We start from the raw sequence: 25,120 nt of genomic DNA on the forward strand, positions 1-25,120 counted from the left end.
ACCAAGAAAAACTGATATTGAGTTTAGACCACATATGACAAGCAGACTTCAAAACAACGATAATGATATAGGTCAACAAAGAAAATTAAATCTATACCACGTATGGTCAAAACGAAATCCACATCAAAAAACAGGAACATAACTTCCTCATATCTTCTCCTTCTTGACAACTTTCAAAAGCTAATTTCTCCTTCTTGACAACTTTTAATCATGGTTATCAAAATCGAGTTTTAAATCGTAAACTCGTACGATTTTACGTGTTCAGGTGGTGAAATCGAGTTAAAACGGGTGTAAACTCGTTTTAGGGTAAAATCGGGTGAACTCGGAGTGAACTCGTTAAAATCGGGTAAAATCGCGAGTTCAAAACGAGTTCGGCGAGTTTAGAACAAGAAAAAAATTCCTCTACTTTTAACCCAAACGACGTCGTTTTGAGAGTTACAAGGTTAGGGACTTAGGGTTCTGCTTTTCATAACTTGAAACGGCCTGAACCATCATAGTTTTTCTTCTGCTTTCCTCTATTGACGACTCCATGTTTCTGGTTCTGTGAGTTCCTCTGCTTCTGGTTTGTCGAGTTCCTCTGCTTCTGCCTTCCTCTGCTTTTACGTTGGATTTTGCTTTTGGTATGTCGAGTTTCTCTGCTTCTGGTTCGCCGTTCTCCGATTTCTCCACTTTTGCTTCTGTGTTTGGCGTTCCTCCCTCCACGTCTCCACCTTTTGCTCGTCATTCGTCATCATACCTTTGCCCAGCATTGGTATTTTTCAGTCATTTTATATTCTTCTCTGTTAAGTTTATACACTATAGTCTGAACTCTGAATTGATATGGCCATGATGATGGATTTCAAGATGTTGAAGTATCTGAAATTTGATATCCTGACCTCACCTGTTGGCTTTTGTTTAATGTTTTATTATGACTTGCGAAACCTTAAATTTGGATTATTTAGTGCTTTTATGTATGAACTTGAACTTGTTGGTAATTTAATTTATGGTTTGAACTTGTTCTTACCATTATTGTTGGTGATTTGGTTCATTTTTATAGTTGTTAATGAGTGTTCATCACCATTATAGTGTTTTTATATGTATTTTTTGCATGCGGTAAACTCTTACGAGTTTACGAGTCGAGTTTACCCCCCTCCACGAGTTTACCTAAATTCTCGAGTTTGATTACCTTGCTTTTAATACCTTTTGTTGGTAATCATCAACTACAATTGTAAAAGATAAAAACTCAGTAATAGTTTACAGAAAAAATTCAGATCTAACCGGTCAATTGAATAGAAAGTGAGAAAAAATACCTTTTGATATGAGAATGTTGATTGATAAAAATTTGCATACAAAAAAAATCGATTGATATGAAAAGTTTGTTTGAAGAAATACCTTTTGTTGTCCATTCAACAACTGCAATTGAAAAAGCCAAAAACTCAGTATTAGTGAACAAAAAAAATTCAGATCTAACAGTTCAATTGAATGGATAGTGGGAAAACCATAAAAAATTTAGATCTAACAGGTAAAATGAATAGAAAGTGCGAAAAAATACCTTTTGATATGAGAAGGTTGAAACTAAAAACTTGCAGAATAAGATGGCAAAAACACATTTTGAATATGAGATGAAATCAACAATAAGAAGGTTGATTTATAGGAAATGATTTTGAAAATTACATTTAATGGGGAACAACAAAACCAAATTATAGGGAAATCAATGCAATTAATCAATTTGTGTGAATTGTTGTGGCTGTGTCACTTGTCAGCCAGTGAGGGAGGTGAGATGAGAGTGAACCTTGGAATGTCACGTGTCTAATGCTTGTTGATAACGTTGTTCTTTTATATAGTATACAAAAAAATACATTAAAACTGACTGATTCAAAAAAAAAAACTAAACTATACATTGTCATCCATAAGTATCATGTCCATTGAAAAGGGTAGCTTTGAGCCATATAGGCTCGGACTTAGCCATAGATGATTGACCTTCGCAACAATTGTCCAGGTTTCTTTGGAGGCATCTATCTTGGCCAGATCGTCGATTCTTGAAGCCATCAGAAAAAAGGTTAATTTGAAATATGCAAGGAATGATGGAAAATGCTGGGAATGATGGAGGAAAAATGACACATGAGGGGGTATATATAGTCTGAAAGTAGGGTTCACTATTTGAATTTTTTTCTCAATGATTGATCAGTAGTAAATGAAGCGGTCAACAATTTTCCTTATATACATTTAATTGCATTCTCACAAATAAGTAATAAATGCGTTTAGAATATGTTATCATTTATGTCAATTTCGAATTTTTTTTCAATGATAATGCTAAATCAATCAATATTCGGCCGTGTCAAAAAACGATTCACAGGAAATCAGCGTTTGTTGGTTTTTCCGCATTTATTTCTAATTTCATTAACAGGAAATCAACGTTTTATTACGGAAAGTCTGAGTTTTTTTTGAAAATACCATCATATATTTTATAAAAGAAACAGTCAATTAAGCAACACCAAAATAAGTTCATTAATTAAAGATTTGTAACTACAATTTGCTTAATTGATTCCTTAATTATTTGCTTTTAATTGTTTCCATAATTAAAAACCAATAAAATAAAAATAATGGATTTATTTTGTAACTACAATTTGCTTAATTGATTCCTTAATTTTTATTTTTAATTGTTTCCATAATTAAAAACCAATAAAACAAAAATTATGGAGTAAATTTTGTAACACTAATTGTGGTTAAAAAATAATATGGCTGGAAATTTTAAAAAAATAACTTTTAAAATTCTGTCCGCAATTAAGTTTTTTTTTGTTGACTGAAATTGTTTCCAAAATAAACTCATTAATAGGTGACAAATTAGGTTTTATTTTACCAATTTTTCTTATTATGAAACAACGTGATTAATATCATCTGGAACGGGATAATTCCATCATGTACTCGTTAAACATTAAAACATCAAGCAATTATAACGCATTCATTTACAACGTGATTAATACCATCTGAATATTTTTTGTGTTTCTTTTGCAAATGTGACCCTTTTAATTGTTTCATGGTTGTGGGCTTTTGGTGGGCTGTGCATGAATTCTAGTTGGGAGAGACCATTTAATAGGTGGCAATTTAATATGTGACAAATTAGAGGGAAAATGATTTGTATAATTAATGTGTGAAAGTCTCTCTGACTGTGACACTTGTCAGCCAGAGAGAGGGGTGAGAAGAAACTCATTCTGGGAATGCCACGTGTCTAATTCTTTTGGATAATGATTCTCTTTTATAAAGTATATAGATGAGGGAAGTGTCTCAATCATACAAGCATTGGACTAAAAAATGAGTTTTCTTCATACATGTTTAATAACAAAATAGGAAGTCTTCATTGAAAAAGTAGTCCTTATATTTTTATATATTTATTCATATAATAAATAAATACTCTTTAGCAAGAAAATTAAAAAAATAAATGCTTTCTTTTGTATAAATTTTCTGTACTTGTTAATTGTTGCCCACCACAAATAAGTGAATAACATGAGTTTAATTTTGATGCTATGTAAATGTAAAAGTTTTTTCACACAGTCAACCAATCAGATTTTAAACATTTGTCATATTACTCAATTTAATTAAATAAGAAATTCATTTTTCCCACATTTAAAAAATCTGATTGGTTGACGATGTAAAAATCTTTACACCGTCGTATCAAATTTTTTCTCACAAAACACTGCATAGAGAATTAAATTGGTGAAAATAAACCAACATAAAAAATAGTTGGTAATTTAGCGGAAAGTTTCATCTTGTGCAGCGTGTACAGAGAAAAAATTATTAAAAAATGCATACCGATTTCATGTGATGTTTCATGTTATAGTCTCGAGGCGATTAGTTTCATGTGTACTTACTATGTATACTATACTCTTTTTCTTTAGGGCCCGTTTGGTGCAACGTATAGTATAAGGCCTGATAGTATAAGACCTGATAGTATTAGGCCTGATAGTATAAGCCCTGATAACTTTCTTATACTATCCAGCGTTTGGCCATACTCTGTATAATTTACAATATCATTTAAATTAATGCAATTTTATGTTTAGTGAAATATTGAATAATGATATAATAAAAATCAAATATGGAGGTGATTATAACGGTGGTGGCAGTGGTGATGGAAGTGGTGGTAGGTTGGTGGTGGTGGTGGCAATGGTGGTAGATTGGTGTTGGTGGCGGTGGTGGTGACAGTGGAGATAAGTTGGTGGTGGTGGTGGCAGCGATGGTGGTTGTGGTGGTGGCGATGATAGGGTGGTGATGGTGGTGGTAAGACGGTGGCGGCTGCGGTAGGTGGCGGCTACGGTGGAGGGTGGACGCAATGGTGGTGGTGGTGGTGATAGGGTGGTGGTTGTGGTGTCGGTGGTGGCGACGATTATGGTGGTGGTGGTGTCGGTGGTGACGGCAGGGCGGTAGTGGCGGCGGTGGCAGCGATGGTGGTTGTGGTGTTGGCGACGATAGTGTGGTGGTGGTGATAAGGCGGTGGCGGCTGCAGTAGCGCGGCGACGACAGTGGAGGGTGGAGGCAATGGTGGTGGTGGTGGCGATAGGGTGGCGGTTGTGGTGTCGGTGGTGGCGACATTATGGTGGTGGTGGCGATAGGGTGGTGGTTGTGGTGTCGGTGGTGGTGGCGGCAACACCGGTGGTGGCGGCGGCGGTGGTGGCAGCGATGGTGGTTGTGGTGTTGGCGACGATAGGGTGGCGGTGGCGGCTGCAGTAGCGTGGCGGCAACAGTGGAGGGTGGAGGCAATAGTGATAGTGGTGGCGATAGGGTGGTGGTTGTGGTGTCGGTGGCGGCAATAGAGTGGTGGCGGCGATTATGGTGGTGGTGGTGGTTGTGGTGTCGGTGGTGGCGGTAGGGCGGCGGTGGTGGTGGTGACGGTTGGGCGGCGGTGGTGATCAGGTGGTGGCGGCAACACCCGGTGGTGGTGCCAATGGTGGTGTAAGTTGGCAGCAATGGAGGTGGTAGTGATGGTGACTTATACGTCACAACCTTATCATGTCTTATCCATCACTCACATGATGGATTAAATAATACGTCATTTTAACGTATAAGGGGACTTTGATGGATAAGCTTATACAATACAATGTCATCACCAAACAATGGATAAACTCATAATGTATTGTATAAGCTTATACTATCATGCCTAATACGGCGTGCCAAACGAGCCCTTAGTGTGAGACAGTGTCCTCATTCGGAAGCAATCATGTTCGAGCCGAGAACATCCATATCATAGTGAGTGCTAACTCTCCCAACAAGGTTTTTCTATTCACAAGACTCGAATCCAAAATCTTGCTTAATGGAAATCAAACGTGTACCGTTTGAACCGATCACTGTGGTGTATACCGTGCCCTAATGAAATAAAAAGTCAATGAAAATAAAAAAAAAATTGTAGGATTTGTTGGTATTATCGTAAATAGAGGTTAATCCATGTCGGGAAATTGTAAGGCAAAGTAGTAGCCGCCGTCTATTAATCAAAACCCAACCCAGTTGGCCCAGTCCAGTCAGTGCTACGCTCGCTACACATTGACTCTGATTTCATTCATTCCTCTCTCTCTCTCTCTCTCTCTCTCTCTCTCTCTAAACAAAACCACCACCGTCGCCACCGTTGTTCTCCGCTCTCTTCTTCCCTCCGGGGAATCGTAACGCCGGCGATTCCTCCCCTGATTCAATCTCCACCGTTCAATTCAACCCTTCTGCTTCCCCTTAACTGATTCCATCGAAAATGGCTTTCATCGCTTGCTAGGGTTTCCCCAATCCCAAACCTCCATCTCCAAAACCACCCTGTACCTTTTCCTCATCTGCTTACTCATCGCAGTTATGGCTATCCGAGCAACCTTCTCCTTCTCCGGCTACGTCGCGCAGAATCTCGTCTCCTCTGCCGGCGTCCGTGTCGCCAACTCCCGTTGCGTCCAAGAATGCTGGATCCTCTCCCGCTTCTTTGGAACCAACCAGAAGCCCGATCGAGACCCATCGGGAACCGTTCGAAGCTTCTTCTCCGATCGTGAAAGGCCTAAATCGAATAGCTGGGTCAAAAACTCTGCCTATTCTACCCTCGCCGGTGAGATTCTCGGCGATAATTTTAGTAACCCGATTGTTTTAGGCTTGATCTCGGTGATGAAGTCTACGGCGGGTGTCTCCGCCGCGTCCTCCGCCGCAACCATGGGCGGCGTTTTTGGAATCTCCCCCATTAAGACCTCTTCGATCATACCCTTCTTGCAGGGTTCGAAGTGGCTTCCTTGCAACGAGTCCGTTCCTGACCCCACCTGGGAGGTTGATAAAGGTGGAACACCCTGTGTCGTGGAAGCTGCTTCTGCTGCTACTGCTACTGCTACTGCTACTGCTACTGTTACTGTAGCAGTGAGTGCGAACTCGAGGGAATTGGAAAGGACTAGCTGGATCACGAGGATGTTGAATGTTTGTTCTGAGGATACGAAAGCTGCATTCACTGCTATCACTGTTAGCTTGCTCTTCAAATCCTTCTTGGCTGAACCCAGGTCCATTCCCTCTGCTTCTATGTACCCAACTCTTGAAGTGGGTGATCGTATTCTAGCTGAGAAGGTTGGTTGATTCTTATTTAACATGCTCAATCATTTGTGTTATGTCATGGGTTTTAGCTATCTTTGTTTGAATTGAACTGATTAAGGTTGTTGTTTGTTATTGCTGTAACAGGTTTCTTTCTTCTTTAGAAAGCCTGATGTGTCAGATATAGTGATTTTTACAGCACCTCCTATATTGGTGGTATGTTTAACTTTCTCAGCAGTCAATTATTGCAACCCTTTTGTGGCATTTAATATGAAGGTGTTAATGGATTTTGATGTTCCTTGTTTTATTAGGAGAAGCTTGATTTTAGTCCATCTGATGTGTTTATAAAGAGGATCGTGGCGAAGGCTGGGGACATTGTTGAAGTAAGCTTTTACATTTTGCATAATTAATTGATCACCTTTTAAGTATTGTGCCTGACATCTTATACTTGTTTCGGGTTTTTGTGGTAGGTTCGTGATGGGAAATTACTGGTGAATGGTGTTGCTGAAGAGGAGGATTACGTTTTAGAGCCGCTTAATTATGAGCTGGATCGAATGGTAATGCATAGAATATGCCATTGTAATGGTGCTTTATTAATTGACCGTGGGACTTGACGGCATGTTTAATTGTAGTTCCTTATTTTGTTGTTTGCAGGTTGTGCCAAAAGGACATGTTTATGTGCTGGGAGACAATCGTAATAGGAGTTTTGATTCTCATAACTGGTAATTTTCCATTCCATATCCTACTGACTTTTCTCTGTTCATGTTAGAGAATATGTTTCTTTAGACGGACGACACAATTTGACCCATTTGTGGATGCTGTTCTTCTCAAATATCTAGCTTATGTAAACAAATATGCTATCGGATCTCATAAGTTCATAGTTATTTATATATGCACATTTAATAATGATGTTGAACTTAACATATTGGCTGTTTTTGTGTCTATCAGGGGTCCACTCCCTGTGGAGAACATTCTTGGTAGATCCATGTTTCGCTACTGGCCTCCATCCAGAGTATCTGACACTGACACCCTTCATAGCCACCCACCTGGAAACAGTTCTGTGGTGGTTTCTTGACATGATCTCTACTGCATAATTGAAGAATCCAGATACTTCCATTTGTTCTAAATGAAGCGCCTCTCGCGTTTTGTCCCGGGTGTGAGCTGTTATTCAACGATACTCCAGTATGAGCCTGCTTATTTTGAAGATGGTTTGGGATGAATAACTTATTCATTGATTCGAATTTGTCAATGACCATAATGAGGTTGTGCATTCTTTCGTGCTATTCTGAGATGTTTTTTTTCTCCCTGCTACAAAGTGTAGGGGAAAAGAAAAATGAAAGAAACGCGATGATTTGAAAGAAAAAAAATGATGGTAGATTTGTGCTGTATTCTTTAATGTGTTATTTCTGGATGATAGAAACTCAGGGAAAGGTTTGAGATGGAGCTATTTGACTCCTTTCTGAGTTTCATTATGTAGGCTTCACCATCGTTTATGGTTAAATTTCAATATTCAGTCATGCTTGAAATTGTCTGGGCACATTATTGTTGCCCATTTTCAATTCAAACCAGATGCAATATCAGAATAGCATACTTTCAGATCGACCTTGAATATTTGTTGGTTTGAATGAAGTAACCCAACTTGATCCCTTCAACACTGAATAGGGTTTTAGACTCTGTTATAGTCATGCGCTACATCAGGGTGATTTAGTGTCCGGTCACTCCGGTGGACATTTAGCCTTGCAACTATTGGCCCTGTAATAGTGAAATTGGTCCCTCATTCTCAATCAGCAAGTGTTTATGCGAGCTATAAAGACTGGAATTGCTTCTTCAAGTGACCTTGTGCAAGTGTTGGCAGCAAGTGTGGGGAATCAGTGCCCGAAACATGCTTCACATCTATGTGAGCAGTAAGCACTATGTGGAGTACTGTTAGCACTTAGCACTAAGCAGCCATAACTTCTGCTTAAACTGATTTGTAAAATTAAAAAAAATGATGTATTTGAAAAAAGATTATTTTTTAGATATTGTTATGAAAAATACTAGTGTTTTTTACCCGCGCGTTGCACGGGGAATTTGTCTATTGTATTTGATAAATCGATCGATATTTTAAATTATAAAAAATTTAAGATACTAAGAAAGTAAGAATAATCATAATAAAGATGTAGATACTTAAATAGCATAAATTCAGACACTAAATTCTAGTGTTTTGTAAAGTTTTGCATATATGAGGTATAACTGAATTTTGTTTGCGAAGATGTATACCCGTGTTACATAAAAGATATTGCTTTTGTGTTTTAGATATGTAACAATACATAAATATATAATTATTGTTTACATTATTAAAAGTACACTTAAGTTATATAAATTTTTTTTTTCACTCGTACAAATTTTCATTTTTCATGTAAAATGTTCCTTCCCGTGAGATCTCGTAACTCAAATATGTTAGCACTAATAAATTTATAGTACATATGTATTAATATTTTTTATTCCTCATACTATTCTTACTATCAAATTATTATAGTTATATACATATATAAATATAACTACTCTTAACTTTTCTTTACCTAATCTGAACGGTTCAACTTTTAACTATTCTTCTTCTTCCACCTCTTCCCTCTAATAGTATTGGATGACTCCAAGCTCTAAAACTCACTCATTAATATTCGACAATTCATTAGTGAATCATCAAATATATTCCATAAGTACTAATTGGATATGACATCATACCATCTAAAAATTCACATTTCACCTACTTCTTTGATCCCCTTGAAGTGCTACTGCATGAGATGCTTTTTTGACCGCGTAAAAGCGCTTCTATATGAGAAACAAAGGATCAACCTTATTAAAGCTTTGTTCTCATAGCAGTACTTATCCCACAGGTACCAAGAAGTATTACTACAATGTTCAATGCAGAGCTTGGTATATTTGGCAAAGCTCTGCTAACAACATAGGAATCAACCTTAATAGTCAAATTCTTGAGCCTCACTTCCACAATTGGAGCTTTGCTCCTAAGTCCTAAGACAATAGAAATAATCAATCAGTTCAAATCATCTATATATTATATTGGGATCAAATACATGATTCGGTGATTTGATTTTATCTTAAACATAAATTTGACTGATTCTTCTAAAAGTTAATAAAGGGCATACCATAAACAGTGGCTAAAAGCTAGGTTAGCCTCAGTAAAATGCTTGATTAGAAGGTTAGCCTCAAAGTGACACACAACTGACATAAAAGCAGTAAAAATGAATCTCCGCTGCCCTAAACCACCTTCTTAGAGAAGGAGAAAAGCAATGTAAGCATACTTGAAAAAAGGAGTAGACTTGAATCTGGACGAAACACAAACTTGACATCAATTGCGAGCATGTATGGTTTTAATTTTAACCATTCAAGAATTACCTCTCAAGTTGCTTCTAATAACTTATTTCTTAAACGGGAAATATAATTCCCAAACCTCCATTGAAACAATGGTTAATCAGGGAATAGAGTTCCAGAAACTTGACCAAAATACTAAACATCAAATTGTTTTCCCATCTTAAGAGTGGAAAAGAAAATTTCTTCAAAAGGTGCATAATTTCTGAATGCGATCACTCCTCCAAATACAACAATAGAATGTTTTATATGAAAAGAACATACCTTTGTATAGGAAATCAGATGCATAATCAACAATGGTACAATTATCAAACTGACAAAGGTAGCATAGTCACTTGTTAAAATTAAATTAACTAACAGTTATTGATCGTGAGAGATAGAATTTAAAAAATAAAACCAAAATAAACTTGGATGATCATTATTTCTCGCCATCCCATAAAAAAAAGTGCAAAAAATCGGTTTGAAATAACATACCTTAGGTACAAACATAGTTGTTAGAGCCTTTAAAAATCCTCCAATCATTTATTCCTCTTCTAAGCGTGCTGAAACAAAGAATCCACACACACCTTTTAGGACCTTGTTGGGAGCAAGCAAGATGCATCCTCCAATCCAAAGAATATAGTTGAAGAATGTATCCAACATCAAATGCCTAAATCACCACAAACTACATTCATATCCAATCTGTTTGCATCCAACATCAAAATCCTTCTCCAATAATGGCTATAATACACTGTTAGTCATATTTGTTTAAGAATCTAGTTGTATTTGAGTTCATGTTTCTGGAAAACTCATGCTTCCTGTACATGTTCAATTGTCCATGTATCTTGGTTGAGTGTGTATTTTAATATATTTTGAGTCGGTTATTGCTTTCTTTTATTGGTTATTAAAATTATAATGGAATTAATTAATTTATGATATTATGAGATTGATTTTGTTAGAAATAAGATATGATAGTTATATGTTTGCTTTTTGAATTTTAAGTCGAGTTGCAGGTACATATAAGAGATGAGATGGTTGATGCAGTATCTTAGTTAATTAGGAAAAATATTTTAAAATCTTGATATTTCATAATCTCAGCACTACATATTTTATTTTTATATTGTAGATCATGAAAAAAATAAAAGGAGAAATCAGGGGATTTCGGTAAATATACAGTAAATTAGGCTAGAGAATTTTCCTAATTTGAAGAGATAATGAAAACAGTTTCAAAATTTATTTTGAAAATAAATTTAGTAATAAGTAATCTAGGTAAATCTTAGATAATTAGAGCAAATCTTTTGAAATATGGAATGACACGTGTCAACAGAAGAGAAACTTTCTAATGGAATAACACATGAAATTTTTTATAAACAAAAAATAATAAATTACCTAGAATATGTCTATTGTATTTGATACATTAATTAATACTTTAATTATTAAAAATATATTAAACAACGAATGAAATAGAAAAGTCAGAATTGATGAGTAAAGTGGACATAAAGACTTCTCTTCTAAGCCCGATTGAGACCAAGAGGAACTCGTTTCACATTCTTCGTAAATATGAAGACGATAACACAAATCATAGATATAAGGAATTATCAACATATTAATCTTAAAAAAAATGTGATAGTAGCTCAAATTAGGATTGTGTAAGATATATCATAAAGTATAACATTATTGTGTTTATTCCAACTAAGTAGGGATGACAATGGGTAGGTATTATAGTACCATTTTCATACCCGCGTTTTTAAAAATTACATGTACCCGTCTCCATACTCACGTGGGTAGCAACTCGAAGCTCTCCACCTTTAGACAATTCAATGTCATTACAGGAAGTTATCCATCTTTGCCAAAATCTAAATCTATGGATGACAATGGGTCTCAAAATCATAGGGTACCCGCAAAAAATACCCACTATGGGTAGGGTAAAAAACCGCTAAATGGGTATGAGGTTGAGTATAGATAATTACCCGCAAAAAACTAAAAAAATCTAGCAAATCACAATAAAAAACTCATAAAATCCTGAATTAAATAAAAATATGAAAATGCAATAAAAATACCATAAAAATTCATTTATACTCTAAAAGTAACTCAAAAATAAAATAAAATATTTCATGAAATTAAAATTAAATAAATAATAAATAAGGATAGATAAAAACTATCAAAATCTAGCAAATCACAGTAAAAACTCATAAAATCCTGCATTAATTAAAAATCCGAAAATTCAATAAAAATTAATTATTATACTCTATAAATAAATGTAAAATAAAATAAAATATTTCCTGGAAGTAAAATTAAATAAATAATAAGTTAAAATTAAGAAATAAACAACCTAAATCCTAATCAAATCTAAAATTTAAAAAGGTACTAAATAAAGATAGATAAAAACTACCAAGTCTAGCAAATCACAATAAAAACTCATAAAATCCTGAATTAATTTAAAATCCAAAAATTTAAGAAAATTTAATTAATATACTCTAAAAGTAAATCTAAAATAAAATAAAGTATTTCCTGGATTTAAAATAAAATAAATAATAAGATAAATTAAAATAAAATTAAGAAATAAACAACCTAAATCTCAATCAAATCTAATATTAAAAATGGTATTAAATAAAGATAGATAAAAACTAACAAAATCTAGCAAATCACAATAAAAACTCATAAAGTCCCGAATTAATAAAAAATTCGAAAATTCAATAAAAATTAATCAATATATTCTAAAAATAAATTTAAAATAAATTAAAAGACCAAATCTTATCTTTTAAAATAATATCAATCAATTATTTTAGAATATATAAAATTAAAACATATATCAATTGAAAATTATATCTTCTAAAATAATATCAATTAATTAGGTTAGACTATATAAAATTAAAACATATATCAATTGAAAATTATATCCTCTAACAAATTGACACGTGGAATAATTTTTATGAGAATTAATCTGGGGCTAACACATCACTAAGAATTAATCTGGTGCTGACACGTCACTATGAAAGTTCTTCTTTTCTAATATATTGATATTGATAACGTGATTTGTGTTTAGTTACACTAATAAGTAAGTTATAAAAAATATAAACTGACACAAGCTCCTCCGGCTCCCCAAAATCCACTTTGACGTGGCTTGCCGGAAAAGAATAAGATATTTCGTGATATCTATTCAAAATAAATTGTTATTCGGCTTATAAAATTATTTGAAATAAATGGTGAAAGTTCATTAATTATTTAAAGAAATTTGTGTGTTTTTATAATAGCACTGAATCTGTACAACGGCAAAAAAAATAAAGCATTGAATCTTCCCCACAATTGTGGGTGGCTACTGGCTAGGTTTGAAATTTGAGTTGAACCGAACAACGCGTGGACTTATAAAGCATTCTGCAAATCTCTAAATTAGTATTTGAGAGTTGCTATTTGTTAGTATATATTATTGATGATGATTATAATACTGATGAGTTTAAATTAGTTAAAGATATTTTCTCAATAATTATGGGAATATACCAGCGAGATTAAGCGAAATTTGATTTGATCATTAATAGGTTAAGATATGCTAATGAATACCTATGATCCCTTGCGTATTTTAGGACTAAATTTGAATCACTATTATCCTAGTCTTCTAGGGTTACTTAGAGAACACAAACTTAATCCTCAACCATAAAAAGAAAAAGTGGGGAGACCGTTATCTTCTATAAATAAATGATAAAGATTGATTGATAACTAACTTTTACTCAGAGTGATATAGGAAGAGAAGAGAGAAAACATGAAAGACATGATGAGTGATGAGAAAGGAAAAGAGAGAAATAGGAAAAGAAAACACGTTGCTGAGGAGGTTGAGAATGAATCAAGAGAGATTGGTAAATCAATGTCTTCCAACAGAAGTGATATCAACGCAAAACGTGTTATCCTTCGCATGGTGATACGTGTTTCCCTTAGCATGGCGAAATATTTGTTGTTGAAAGATTCGAAGGAGAAGAACATGGTGTTTTCGCCATTGTCACTTCACCTTGTGCTCAGCATGATTGCTGCTGGTTCAGATGGCTCCACACTTGACGAGCTTCTCTTATTCCTCGGATCCAAATCCACTGACCAACTCAACTCCTTCGCCTCTCAGCTCGTCTCCACTATGCTCTCCGATGCTTCTTCTGCCGGCGGCCCTCACCTCTGTTTTGCCAACGGTGTGTGGGTTGAACAATCTCTTCCTGTTCACCATTCCTTCAAACAAATCATGAATGCTGATTATAAGGCCACTTTAGCCTCTGTTGATTTCTGCACTAAGGTTAGTGATTATTAACACCAACATGCTTTTTCTCTTTTGGGATTTCACAAACTAATTTGTTTAATGCCTTGGCAACCATGCCAACTAGTTTAGTCCGTTTCTGTTTTGGTTATCTCTTCATTGTTGTTTTGGTATAGCCCTATTTTATCTTCTATTAAAAAAATTAAGAATCATAATTATCATATTAACTGATTTTATATTTGACGATGATTTTAAAGGCAGATCAAGTGGCCAATGAAGTAAATTCATGGGTTAAAACAAAGACCAAGGGCCTTATCAAGGACCTTCTTCCTCGTGAATCACTTAATAGCTTAACGAGGCTCATCCTTGCAAATGCATTGTACTTTAAAGGTGCATGGGAGGAAAAGTTTGATGCTTCAATGACTAAAGACGGTAATTTTCACCTTCTTAATGGTACCACCGTCAAGGTTCCTTTCATGGTCAGCAATGAGAAACAGTTTATTAGTGATTTCTATGGTTACAAAGTCCTTGGTCTCCCTTATAAGCAAGATTATAGGCAGGGTGAAGATAAGCGTCAGTTCTCCATGTACTTCTTTCTTCCCGATGCAAAAGATGGACTATCAACTTTGGTTGAGAATGTGACTTTAGAACCAGCTTTCCTGGAAAGCAAGCTTCCTAATAAAAAAGTGGAGGTTTATGACTTCAGAATTCCCAAATTCAAAATCTCTGTTGGGTTTGAAGCTTCTGATATTCTTAAGGAGCTAGGAGTGACGTCATCTTTCTTAGATGATGCAAATTTGGCGAAAATGATCGACTCTCCTTCCGCGGATCAAAACCTATATGTTTCCAAGATATTTCACAAGTCTTTCATTGAAATAAATGAAGAAGGCACTAAAGCTGCTGCCACAGCTAGTGATCAATGGGAGCGAGGCAGCAATTGTAGACCGACTCCTCGGCCGGTAACCTTTGTTGCTGACCATCCATTCTTGTTCGTAATCAGGGAAGATTTGACTGGAACAATTCTATTTATAGGGCAGGTGCTCAATCCATTTGCCGGGCACATGGGAGAACATATATAATAACATTGTTGGTGAAACTTAAGCCCTTATTTTGCTGTTTGTTTTTCTTTCCCTTATGGTCCTATTTTCACAAATGCATACACATGATTTAGAGCGATGAGTAATTTCTATTATTCTGTACTTCAATTTTTGTTGTTAGCAGTTTTTACTTACTGTGTGTAGGGACCACCGTATGTAGTTACCTCTTCTAAGGGCGCTGCCAATAGCTAGATATTAAAGTTTTAAAGTTGATGATTTCATTTGGAGTTGAGGAAGAACCACAATTTGTTAATGCATTTCATGAATATTTTGAACTGCACTCTAATTAATTAAGAATGTTGCTGCTTCATGAATTGGATTTTGCAACTTATCACTACTACAGAAATGGCCTATTGCCACGCCCCAATTGCCATGGTTATAGGCGGAACCGTGGCAATAGCTCAATTGCCACGGTTATAGGCGGAACCGTGGCAAAAGGGGGAAATATTTTATTATTTTTTGGGGGGACCGTGGCAATAAGGGTTATACGCTACCCAAGTTTTTATTTTTTTTTATCTCACTAACCCTAGTTGCGCCAATCTTTTCCCTTTTCCCTCTCAGTCTCTACTGTTCTCGCACTCTCGCATCAGTGAATCCTCCATGGACGCGTCAAACAGGAACATCGACCGTCTCGGGAACCGCTTCAGGCTTCGGCGACGCTTCTTCTTCGAGCGAGAGAAAGAGTGGCGGCAGTGGTGTTTGGGGTTTGGGTTTCGAACGACTGTGGTGATGGTGGTGTAAGAGGAGCGATTTGGGAGATGGTGGTGCGAATGGAGGAGGGGAAGTGGAGCCCAGCTTCAGATTGAGAAGGGAAAGTGGTTGTGGTGGCGTTTAGGTAGAGGAAGAGTGGCGGCAGTGGTGTTTGGGGTTTGGGTTTCGAAGGTCAATGGTGATTTGGGGGTTTGAAGGTCAGTGAAGAAGGTTTGAGGAAAGGATACAGGAAGGAGGAGACAGAATGGGTGTGGGTTTGAAGATCTGGGTTCTTCTATCTTTCATCTTTGATTTGATGGGTTTGAAGATTCTTGGTTCTTAAATTTGGGTTTTTCAGGTTGAATGTTATTGATTTCTAACTTGTGTGCTCTTATTGAGTGTTAGTTTGTATAAATTGTGAGATGCTGAATGATTTGGGTTTATTTTAAGATTCACTCATCTTTCACGCAGAGTGAGGGAACCCTAGTCCGCGTCGTCTTTCTTCATCGAGCCATGGTTCCGTGCAGCCGTCACCGCGTCTCTGAGAACCCTAGTTTCTTATGCTTCATTTCGTCAAGGTTTGTCACTTTTCTGCCACTTTTATCGCTCGCTTCTTTTCAGTATCCCGTAATTTATGATTCTGCTTTTACTATTTATCGGTTGCTTCTTTTCTATCGAGATGGTTTCTTTGATTCTCTCACTGGATTGGATTTAAGAGATAATGACAATAGGATCATAATCAAGTTTATGATAATCACGTTGAAGCTGCTGCTTGTAAAGGGTTTCCTGCAGACAGAGTCATGGAATAAAAGGGTAATGTTATAAGTCTTTGAATGATTATTGAAATTTTGAGCTGCAATCTGTATGGCTCTTCTTTGTTGTTTTCCCACCTTAGAATTGACTTCAATTACCACACTTACACTTGTAGTCTAGGAACTGCTTTGGCTCTTATGAAGCACTAGCATGGTGCGAACATGCTTTTGGTGCGAACAGGCCTCCTCAATGGTTTCATTTTCTTAGGAAGGTATTTTATTTCTTTCTTCCCTCATCTCTTCTTCACTTTATGCAATCTGCATCATACTAATTCCTTTTATTTTTCTACTTCATAAGATTAATCAACTACTAATTTTCCAAATCAACTTTTGCAATCCAATCAATGTCAACGTTGGTTACAAGGAGATGTTAAGTTACTACTAATAACAGGATCATTGTTTTCTGCTTGGGCTTTTTTAAACAGTGATGGAAAGGAATTGGAGGATTTTCAGGGTTGATTGAACTCAACAACACTACATTTTAGGCTATTCTACTTCCCTAGTCATATGTTGCACTTCTTGTTTCTTTTGTTGCTACTACCTTGTATATACTATCACCTTGATCCAACCTTTACCTGTGTTTGCAAAATTTAGTATTCGTCGCTCAGAAAATAAAAAATTGTTTTTCATTCAATTTCATCCAAGCTACCGTATATGATGGAACTCCTGCTTTTGACAGCCTTTAAGAATTTTACTGCATTAGACATTGTTTGGGAGGGGAGGGTGGGGTTTGGAGGAAAGGGGAGGGGAGAGCTTCTTTTTTATTTCTGAAAGAATAGTATTTAATTTGTCAATTTTTAAAAATAAAAGCTATGAAATGATAAATTAGCATAAATATAGTTGTGAAAAATAAGTTCTGCCCTCCCCTCTCCTCCTGAACCCCCTTCCAAACAACCTCTTAGAGTCTGAGGTTTGAGATATGAAAATTGATAAACATATAACCTTTTTCCTATGGCAATTTTCCATCAAAACCTTTTTCCTATAGCCATCTCCATCGAGCTCTTGATAAGCTGTATGTTCATGTATGGGTGAATTTTGGAAGAATAAAAAAGAGAACATATTGAAGAATCAAACCAGCTTGAATGTATTTTAGCATAATGAATGAGAATTTGTGGCATAGAATTGAACCATGTATATGTTTGACATGATGACAGTTTGGAGATGACTGGAAGAAATCTTATTAACAATTCTTGGTCAATAATTGTATATTTTTGTCATCCATCAATGTCTGCACAAGTCATAAATCTACAATCTATGTGTTTATTGATTTTCAATGTATATATCTAATAATGACATACATATCAGAAAGTTATGAATGAAGTGAAATTAAAGACTTAGATGGTTCATATAAAAGCTCTTTTAATTGTTCTTTCTACCTTTGTTTCAGTTTTGTCAGGAATGCCCCTCATGCAGTTGGTGAGCCAAAGCCATAATGAAGATCAAATCATCAAATATGTTAAGGCTTTGGATGAGGTATTGCATTTTGTTTTCATGTGATTACTGCTTTCTTTCTCTTTTAATTTTTAATTTCATGTCTCATTAGAAATAGGAATAGAGATATAGACCTGTTTCACATATGTTTGTTAAAAAGCATATAGCTTCATTTTATATTCTTGCACTATGACAGCCTGAGATAAGATGCATATAGAAGTAGCTTGCAAAATTTAAGGGAAGAGTTTCAACTCTTTTAACATCTTATCTCAGGCTGTCATGCATAAGTAAATAGTTCAAAATAGTTTAGAATAGAAACTTCTTTGTCATAATCTCCAACCTGAAATTTCACCTTCACTCTACTTGTTTTGTATATGTTTCAGGGAAGCCCTTACTTGGTACTCTACTAAATTCAGTCACATCTTTTGGTTTCTAATTAGATGAAATTTAGTTACATCTTGATTAGAAAGACTAAATTGCATCCACTCATCTTGATTGAAGAAGGATATATAACAAACTGGCTTGAAGCTTCTTATATGAAGAGGTGATTTTTTGTCTACTTCATTGCATTTTCAGATTTGGCCAGGACTTTCCATGATATTGGCCCAAGAGTAGTTTTTATAGCTCACTTGAGAGAGTATGTTCTCAAGAACAATTAGTTATCAATATTATTAGTATTGTTTTAGATAAATTAGTGAAGTGGGTTCAGTATTGTTATTCTCTTGGCTGGAATATTTGAATGTAGGTTCTCTTGGCTGGAATATGTGAATGTTGTTGTTCTCAATATGTGATTTTGTGCAAGTTTATTTTTCTTGTATTTTTTCTTGCTTATGGGTTCAAACACCCCTCCCCTCCTATTTAAAATGCACTGCAATTTATGTACAGATCAAATAAAATAAAAATCCGAAAAAGGCATATTTTGATAAAGGCGGGATATCAAGGAAATCGCCAAGGCCAGTGGCGCAACAATGGCGATCACAACAAAACGCATAAGCGAGAGGAGGAGCGAACGGATACCAAGGGCAAGAAAAAGCAAGAATCAGCGGCTATCGCCACAAAGGGGGCTGATGACACGTTCGCTCAACACTCAGGACCGCCCGTCGGGACCATAAATACCATCGCTGGAGGATTTGGCGGTGGTGGCGACACCCATGCGGCGCGGAAACGCCATGTTCGTGCAGTCAATTCAGTTCATGAAGTTGCTTTCGGATTCGTGCACCCTGACATAACAATCTCGATGGCAGACTTTGAGGGGATAAAACCTCACAAGGATGACCCGATAGTAGTGCAATTAAGGTTGAATAGTTTCAACGTTAGAAGGGTACTCCTGGATCAGGGCAGTTCGGCTGATATTATCTATGGTGACGCATTTGACAAGTTGGGACTGACTGACAATGATCTGACTCCATATGCAGGAACCTTGGTAGGTTTTGCAGGTGAGCAAGTAATGGTGCGAGGATATATTGATCTAGACACGATATTCGGGGAAGATGAGTGTGCCAGGGTTTTGAAGGTAAGGTATCTGGTTCTCCAGGTGGTGGCATCTTACAATGTCATCATTGGGCGAAATACATTGAATCGACTCTGTGCGGTAATTTCAACAGCCCACTTGGCGGTCAAGTATCCACTAAACAATGGAAAGGTTGGCAAGCTGAAGGTTGACCAGAAGATGGCGAGGGAATGTTATAATAATTGCCTCAACTTGTACGGCAAGAAGAGTGCGTTGGTCGGACACAGATGTTATGAAATTGAAACTTCGGATGAAAATCGTGAACAGGCCCACGCCAATTGAGGAGACAAAGGCGCTAAAGTTTGGCGATCGCACTTTGAAGACCGGGACCAGATTGACGGACGAGCAGGAGACGCGCCTGACAAAGACTCTCCATTGTAATAAAAGCGTGCTCTTTTTCTCCGAAAGGAGTTTTTTAATGAGACGCTCCATCAATAAAACGAAAGTTCATGAAATTCGTGTCCAAAAACTCCAGGGATTCCCTGACGATCGGAATTGCCGATCGATAAAAAGAATTACGGCGATCACTGGGTGGGACAAGCTTGATCCCCAAAGGGGCTTGCTGGAACCCTGAAGGTGGCGGCGATTCCACAAAGGGCCTTTGACGCCTGGGAATCTCCCCCCGGAAAGTCTGATGTGATCGCCGGTCCCGTAAACGACGTGCTGGGTAAGTCTCGCCAGAATACGACGAGCACCATAAACTAGGCAAAAGACTTGGGACCCCCAAATGGCCATTGGGACCCAAGCATTGTAAGCCCCGAGCGGGCAAAGCCCCGGGCGAAGCCCTCAAGAATGGAGGCCGTTTATTCCTTTGAGGAAAACGTCTAAAGTCTTGGCGGCGAAATACCAAGCAACAAGCCCTAGTTAAAATTAAGGCACAAAGTCGTTAGGCGTAATTCAATCACATGACGCGTGAAAAATAGCGCAAGATATAAGGTCGGCGAATGAATAAGGTGGAAGGCGGGTGCTTAGTCACTCAGGATGTTGAGTATTTTATTACTCCGGGGCGTCAGGGCGTTTAAACTATGAAAATTCGTTCAGAACACTAAGAAGGTGGCGACCAAAAAATTTACAGCGAAAGCAATCATTCAACAAAATTTACAAGGTATTAAAAGGCGATATAAGAATAATGGCGGCAGTCTGCTTATATATGGAAATGGCAGGAAAGTGCATTACAGAAGGCGGTAAAGGCTAAGTAAAAATTAAAATTACATTAATCATTATTTCTTTCTTCTTCTCCTGTTTCTTCTTCTTCTTCAGTGGCGGTCCAGAGGTGTTGGTCAATCAGGGGAGGATCATCGGGACCAACCAGTCCTTCAGTGGTGATCTCTTTCATTACTCCCATGGCGCTAAAGTCAAGGTTCGGGAACAAATGCTGGGCCTGGTCTTTGGCGAGGTAGAAGCCGCGCTCACGATTGTCATAGGCAATGTCAGCGGTTTGTTCCCTCGCCTCAGCGGCTTTGGTTTTCTCCATCGCCAGCTCGCCCTCTAGCTCTTTAATCTTTGCAAGGTGGGAGGTAATGTCAGAATCTTTCGCGGCGAGAGCAGCGCCATGGACCTCGTCCGCTTTCTTGATCTCTTCAGATGCAGTTCGCACCGCAGCCTCCAGGTCAGCCCTCGCCGAAGCCAAAGACTCAGCTGATTTTTTCTCTTGCTCCGCCAGCGCCTTTCTCACTGACTCATGTTCAACGCGTAATGCGTCGAGCTGCGACTCCTTAGCTGTAACACCCCGATTTCGGTGGCGTCACTTTAGTAACCAAAAATAAACTTAATGCGGAAAAACGTGAATATTTTTTTTTTTAATAACTAAGTCAAGACTGAATTAAATAAAACCCAACAGTAACGATAAACAGAACTAATATACAATATATATAACAACCCCCGCTGTAAGTAGCTAGCCACGTCACGAGTAAACCTCCAGTGACGGGTAATAAGAAAAGTAGCGCCCGTAGGCAAAATGTACAAACCAAATCTAAAGGTAAGTGTCCCCAACACCATCCCTCAAAACTGAGAATAAGCTGGCCCATCGGCCTGAAACAAGACCTCCTAAGTCCAACCAACTCTCTGTGATTCCCGTAAAGAAACCACACAAAAAGCTATAGGTGGGAAACTACCCTGTCCCAAATGAAACAAATGATGTTCAGAGCTAAGACTCTACTCCTACACTAATCCCATCTCGAGGAGCTCACACTAACACTAAAACCTACATGCTAGCATGATCGTCGTCCGAATCTGAATCCAGAACGACCTAGTCTATGTTCACCATCCGTCCTCCTCTCGCTACCGCGATGCGCCTGTTCCAGCATCTCAATCCCTAGTTTCCCCCGAAGGGTGAACCATCGTGAACCAGCCCGCCAAAGACATCTGACAAAGGGGCGTTTGTCCGCCAAAGCACACACAGAAGATGCGAGGGTCAACTCCAAAGAATTATGTAAATAATACTACCAATAGATATAGATAAGAGAATAGCAACTTAGGCTTATAGCTAGGGATAACATCCTAGGGTTGCATATTCCATAATGAACTTAACAGCAATAATAACAATTAACATGTTCCAAATAGGATAACCAAATAACAATCACATTCGACAACTAAATTAGTATGCATGTTGCATGATATGCAATGCAGGTTAACCCAGTCAACCAATATGCATTCCGGAACGGATGGACATCAAACGGATCAATCCTAGCACCAGCAACGGTGGGACCATTCTGCCCGCATGCCTCTTACACCAAACATAGGTATGGACATCAACTGAGTCAATCCTAGCACCAGCAACGGTGGGACCATTCTGCTCGCGTGCCTCTGAGATGGACATCAACCGGATCAATCCTAGCACCAGCAACGGTGGGACCATTCTGCCCGCGTGTCTCTTACACCAAACCAAGGTATCCAGATCAGTCATACCCCGTAGGTCTGCCATTTCGGTCTGCTACTAAGAGTCACCTAGCAGCGCTCTTACGCGGAAATCCTGGTCTTATAACCAATTTTGGAATCCGCCGTGGTCCGGTATCTCGCCGTGTTTAAACCACTTAATGAGTGCATGCAATGCAGTGATTAGCCAAACAACGTCTCCGAATCTCACTCGACACGTCGCCACGTGTTCTAGGTAAATTAAAGTCTCTAAAAGCTTACCCTAAGGTAAAGTCGATTCTGCGACAAAAGACACTTCTTCACAACAACATGGTAACGCATGATGATCTCCAAATCATCCGACTCATCTCAATCCGATGGTCACAACTGCTCAACGAGCACAGAGTATTACACTCTCGGAAACTAACGGTTTCCCGGACTTATCCCCAGGATAGCCCAACAACGCATAGCTACTCCAACAGCACAAGAACATCGACATACTCAACACTTCTCAACTTCCTCAACGATTGGATCCGACGACACTTCTCGTTTTCCAAAGACTAATATTTGCATCCGAAGCTTCCTTTCGAGTTTATTATCATTAATTGAAGATTTAGAGGTTGTTTAATGTCTTATGAGTTTTCTTTTCAAAATAATATCCTTTTAGTCTTATCGCAACATCTTATAAGTTCTCGGGATCACCTAATCCCCAAATTACACCAGAGAATGTCTCGATCCTTGAAACACCATAACAAGGTCCGAATCTCATTCGTCCTATCAAACTTTCTCAAAACTCTCAAATAAAAATCGGCATGACCTGCCCGCTATTCTCACTATTCAGAAACTCAGATTTCATTGCAAAAGCATAAATAACTCAGCACAATCAATCAACATGTCATATATCAACATATTAAGCAATAATCACATAGCACTTAGCATATAAGCATGCACCACACATCCTAGATTACCCACATAGCACATAGCATGTAAGTCAATCTCAAAAACATAGTAGTAGATGCATCATCTACATTGTCAGCCGAAGCCTCAGAAAACATTTTTCCAATCAAACACAAACAAGTGCATAAACAGTAAACAATGTCGAAAGCATCGACCCTAAGCATTAACTAGAGATTCAGTGAGAAGCCCTCACCTGTAGATTCTCCAGGGTGATCGTCTAACGCTTCCTCACAAGCAAAGCCTTGTTCCTCGGGAAACTCTTCAAAAGCACCTTTAGAACAAAACCACAGAAATCAATCAAAATCTATCGGAAACTAAGCTATCAATACTTACTAAGGTTACCCGAAGTAGTACATACTCCGAGGTACGATAATCTAGCGCGAAAGACAAGTTTTCGGAAAAGGAAATTTTCCTCCTCCCCCTTAATAGGTTCGACCACTTTTGGTAATTGGGGAACTCGATTTTTCTTCGATCAAACTTGGTTCCTATGCTTTCATTAGCCGTAACTAAGGGTATTCTGAACTCGGAAAAATTATCGGATCAAAAACTGTCGCAGGGGTATTTTGGTCATGATTTTTAACTTAGGATTTTCAAAACTGAAATCCCAAAAATCAAATTTGACAGGGACGTCACCAACGACGTTTATGACAACTAATCCTACTAGCACTAAGCTAAGGCGATAGTTTTCAGCCTAAAGTTGAAGCTTTACTTCAAAAACTCCAAAAATGGGTATTTTAGGCTAAAATTGATTCCGGCGGAATTCCGGCGACATAACGGAAAATCTAACCCGGCAGAAGTGATCTTGGGCACATAAGGAAGAGGTTTAGAATCAGAAATGAAATATTCAGGATAGTTTTGTAAAAACCCATAAACTATCAGCTCAGAAATGTCTATAGAAAAGCTATGGAAAAAGCGATCAGAGGTAAGGATTAGCGACAATACCTCGAAACCTTGAAGCAGCAACTAACGGATCAACGATCAAGCAAGTAATGAAGAAAATTCTTCTTCCTTCTTCCTTGGTGAAGCTCGCGGCCTTGAGGAGAGAAAATGGAGGAGTTTTGTGTTTTTTTCTCACTTGTTTGCTATATATAGAAGATGGAAATTCGCGGGAAAATGAAAGTTTCGCGAATCTGATTTTTCCGGCGTCATTCTCCGTGAATTAATAGATATGTTTTGGCAAAAGAATTCCAAAACTCTAAAGAGGTCTCCTTGTATTTTTGGCAACTAATGCATAGTCGGTGTAAAACTATTTTACCCGATAAGTTGCTTTTTGCATCGAATGTCGGAATAGAAAACTTCCTTCTGAAGAAAGATTGAAATCATCAAGAGAAATAGGTGTACGCGTGTAGAATCTTCATTTGAAGCTCTGAATAGAAAAAGTCTTCATTGTCGGTTGATTCTAGGGTTTTGAAATACCAGGGATTCGGTTTCGGCAAACTTCCGATGATTGGAATCGGACGTTCGTAGATCCTAGAGTTTCGCCTCGAAACGATTTTGATATATGGAAAAAGAGAAGTTCTAACATTTCTCTGAAGATTTTTGGAATTAACTTCCATCGTGCCTAAAAGTGAAAACTAGCTACATACTAGGGTTTCTGACCTAGGTTTAAACGTATAACGATCGTGCTATAACTTTTATCGATTCTAATACAATCCTTAAACTTTTCCTGAACTTTCTC

At 37.6% G+C, this 25,120-nt stretch overlaps 2 protein-coding genes across 2 annotated transcripts; both read left to right on the forward strand.

Annotated features, from left to right (window-relative positions):
* Window positions 1-5,480: 5,480 nt before the first annotated feature.
* LOC130720975 (thylakoidal processing peptidase 1, chloroplastic-like) lies at window positions 5,481-8,112 on the forward strand. Its single transcript, XM_057571693.1, has 6 exons — window positions 5,481-6,546; window positions 6,658-6,726; window positions 6,822-6,893; window positions 6,981-7,067; window positions 7,165-7,232; window positions 7,459-8,112. The coding sequence occupies exons 1-6, from the start codon at window positions 5,806-5,808 to the stop codon at window positions 7,583-7,585; spliced, it is 1,164 nt and encodes a 387-aa protein (XP_057427676.1). The 5' UTR covers window positions 5,481-5,805; the 3' UTR covers window positions 7,586-8,112.
* Window positions 8,113-13,615: 5,503 nt separating this feature from the next.
* On the forward strand, window positions 13,616-15,171 carry LOC130748199 (serpin-ZX-like). Its single transcript, XM_057601368.1, has 2 exons — window positions 13,616-14,131; window positions 14,350-15,171. Exons 1-2 carry the CDS (start codon window positions 13,616-13,618, stop codon window positions 15,169-15,171), a joined length of 1,338 nt encoding a protein of 445 aa, XP_057457351.1.
* Window positions 15,172-25,120: the final 9,949 nt, after the last annotated feature.

The sequence above is a fragment of the Lotus japonicus genome, chromosome 1, assembly GCF_012489685.1.
Source record: "Lotus japonicus ecotype B-129 chromosome 1, LjGifu_v1.2".
NCBI lineage: Eukaryota > Viridiplantae > Streptophyta > Magnoliopsida > Fabales > Fabaceae > Lotus > Lotus japonicus.

Coding starts and splice junctions, on each gene's coding strand:
- LOC130720975 (XM_057571693.1), top strand. CDS start 5,806: ATGGCTATCCGAGCAACCTTCTCCTTCTCCGGCTACGTCGCGCAGAAT. Junction 6,547..6,657: donor ATCGTATTCTAGCTGAGAAG/GTTGGTTGATTC, acceptor TTGCTGTAACAG/GTTTCTTTCTTCTTTAGAAA. Junction 6,727..6,821: donor CAGCACCTCCTATATTGGTG/GTATGTTTAACT, acceptor TTGTTTTATTAG/GAGAAGCTTGATTTTAGTCC.
- LOC130748199 (XM_057601368.1), top strand. CDS start 13,616: ATGAAAGACATGATGAGTGATGAGAAAGGAAAAGAGAGAAATAGGAAA. Junction 14,132..14,349: donor CTGTTGATTTCTGCACTAAG/GTTAGTGATTAT, acceptor ATGATTTTAAAG/GCAGATCAAGTGGCCAATGA.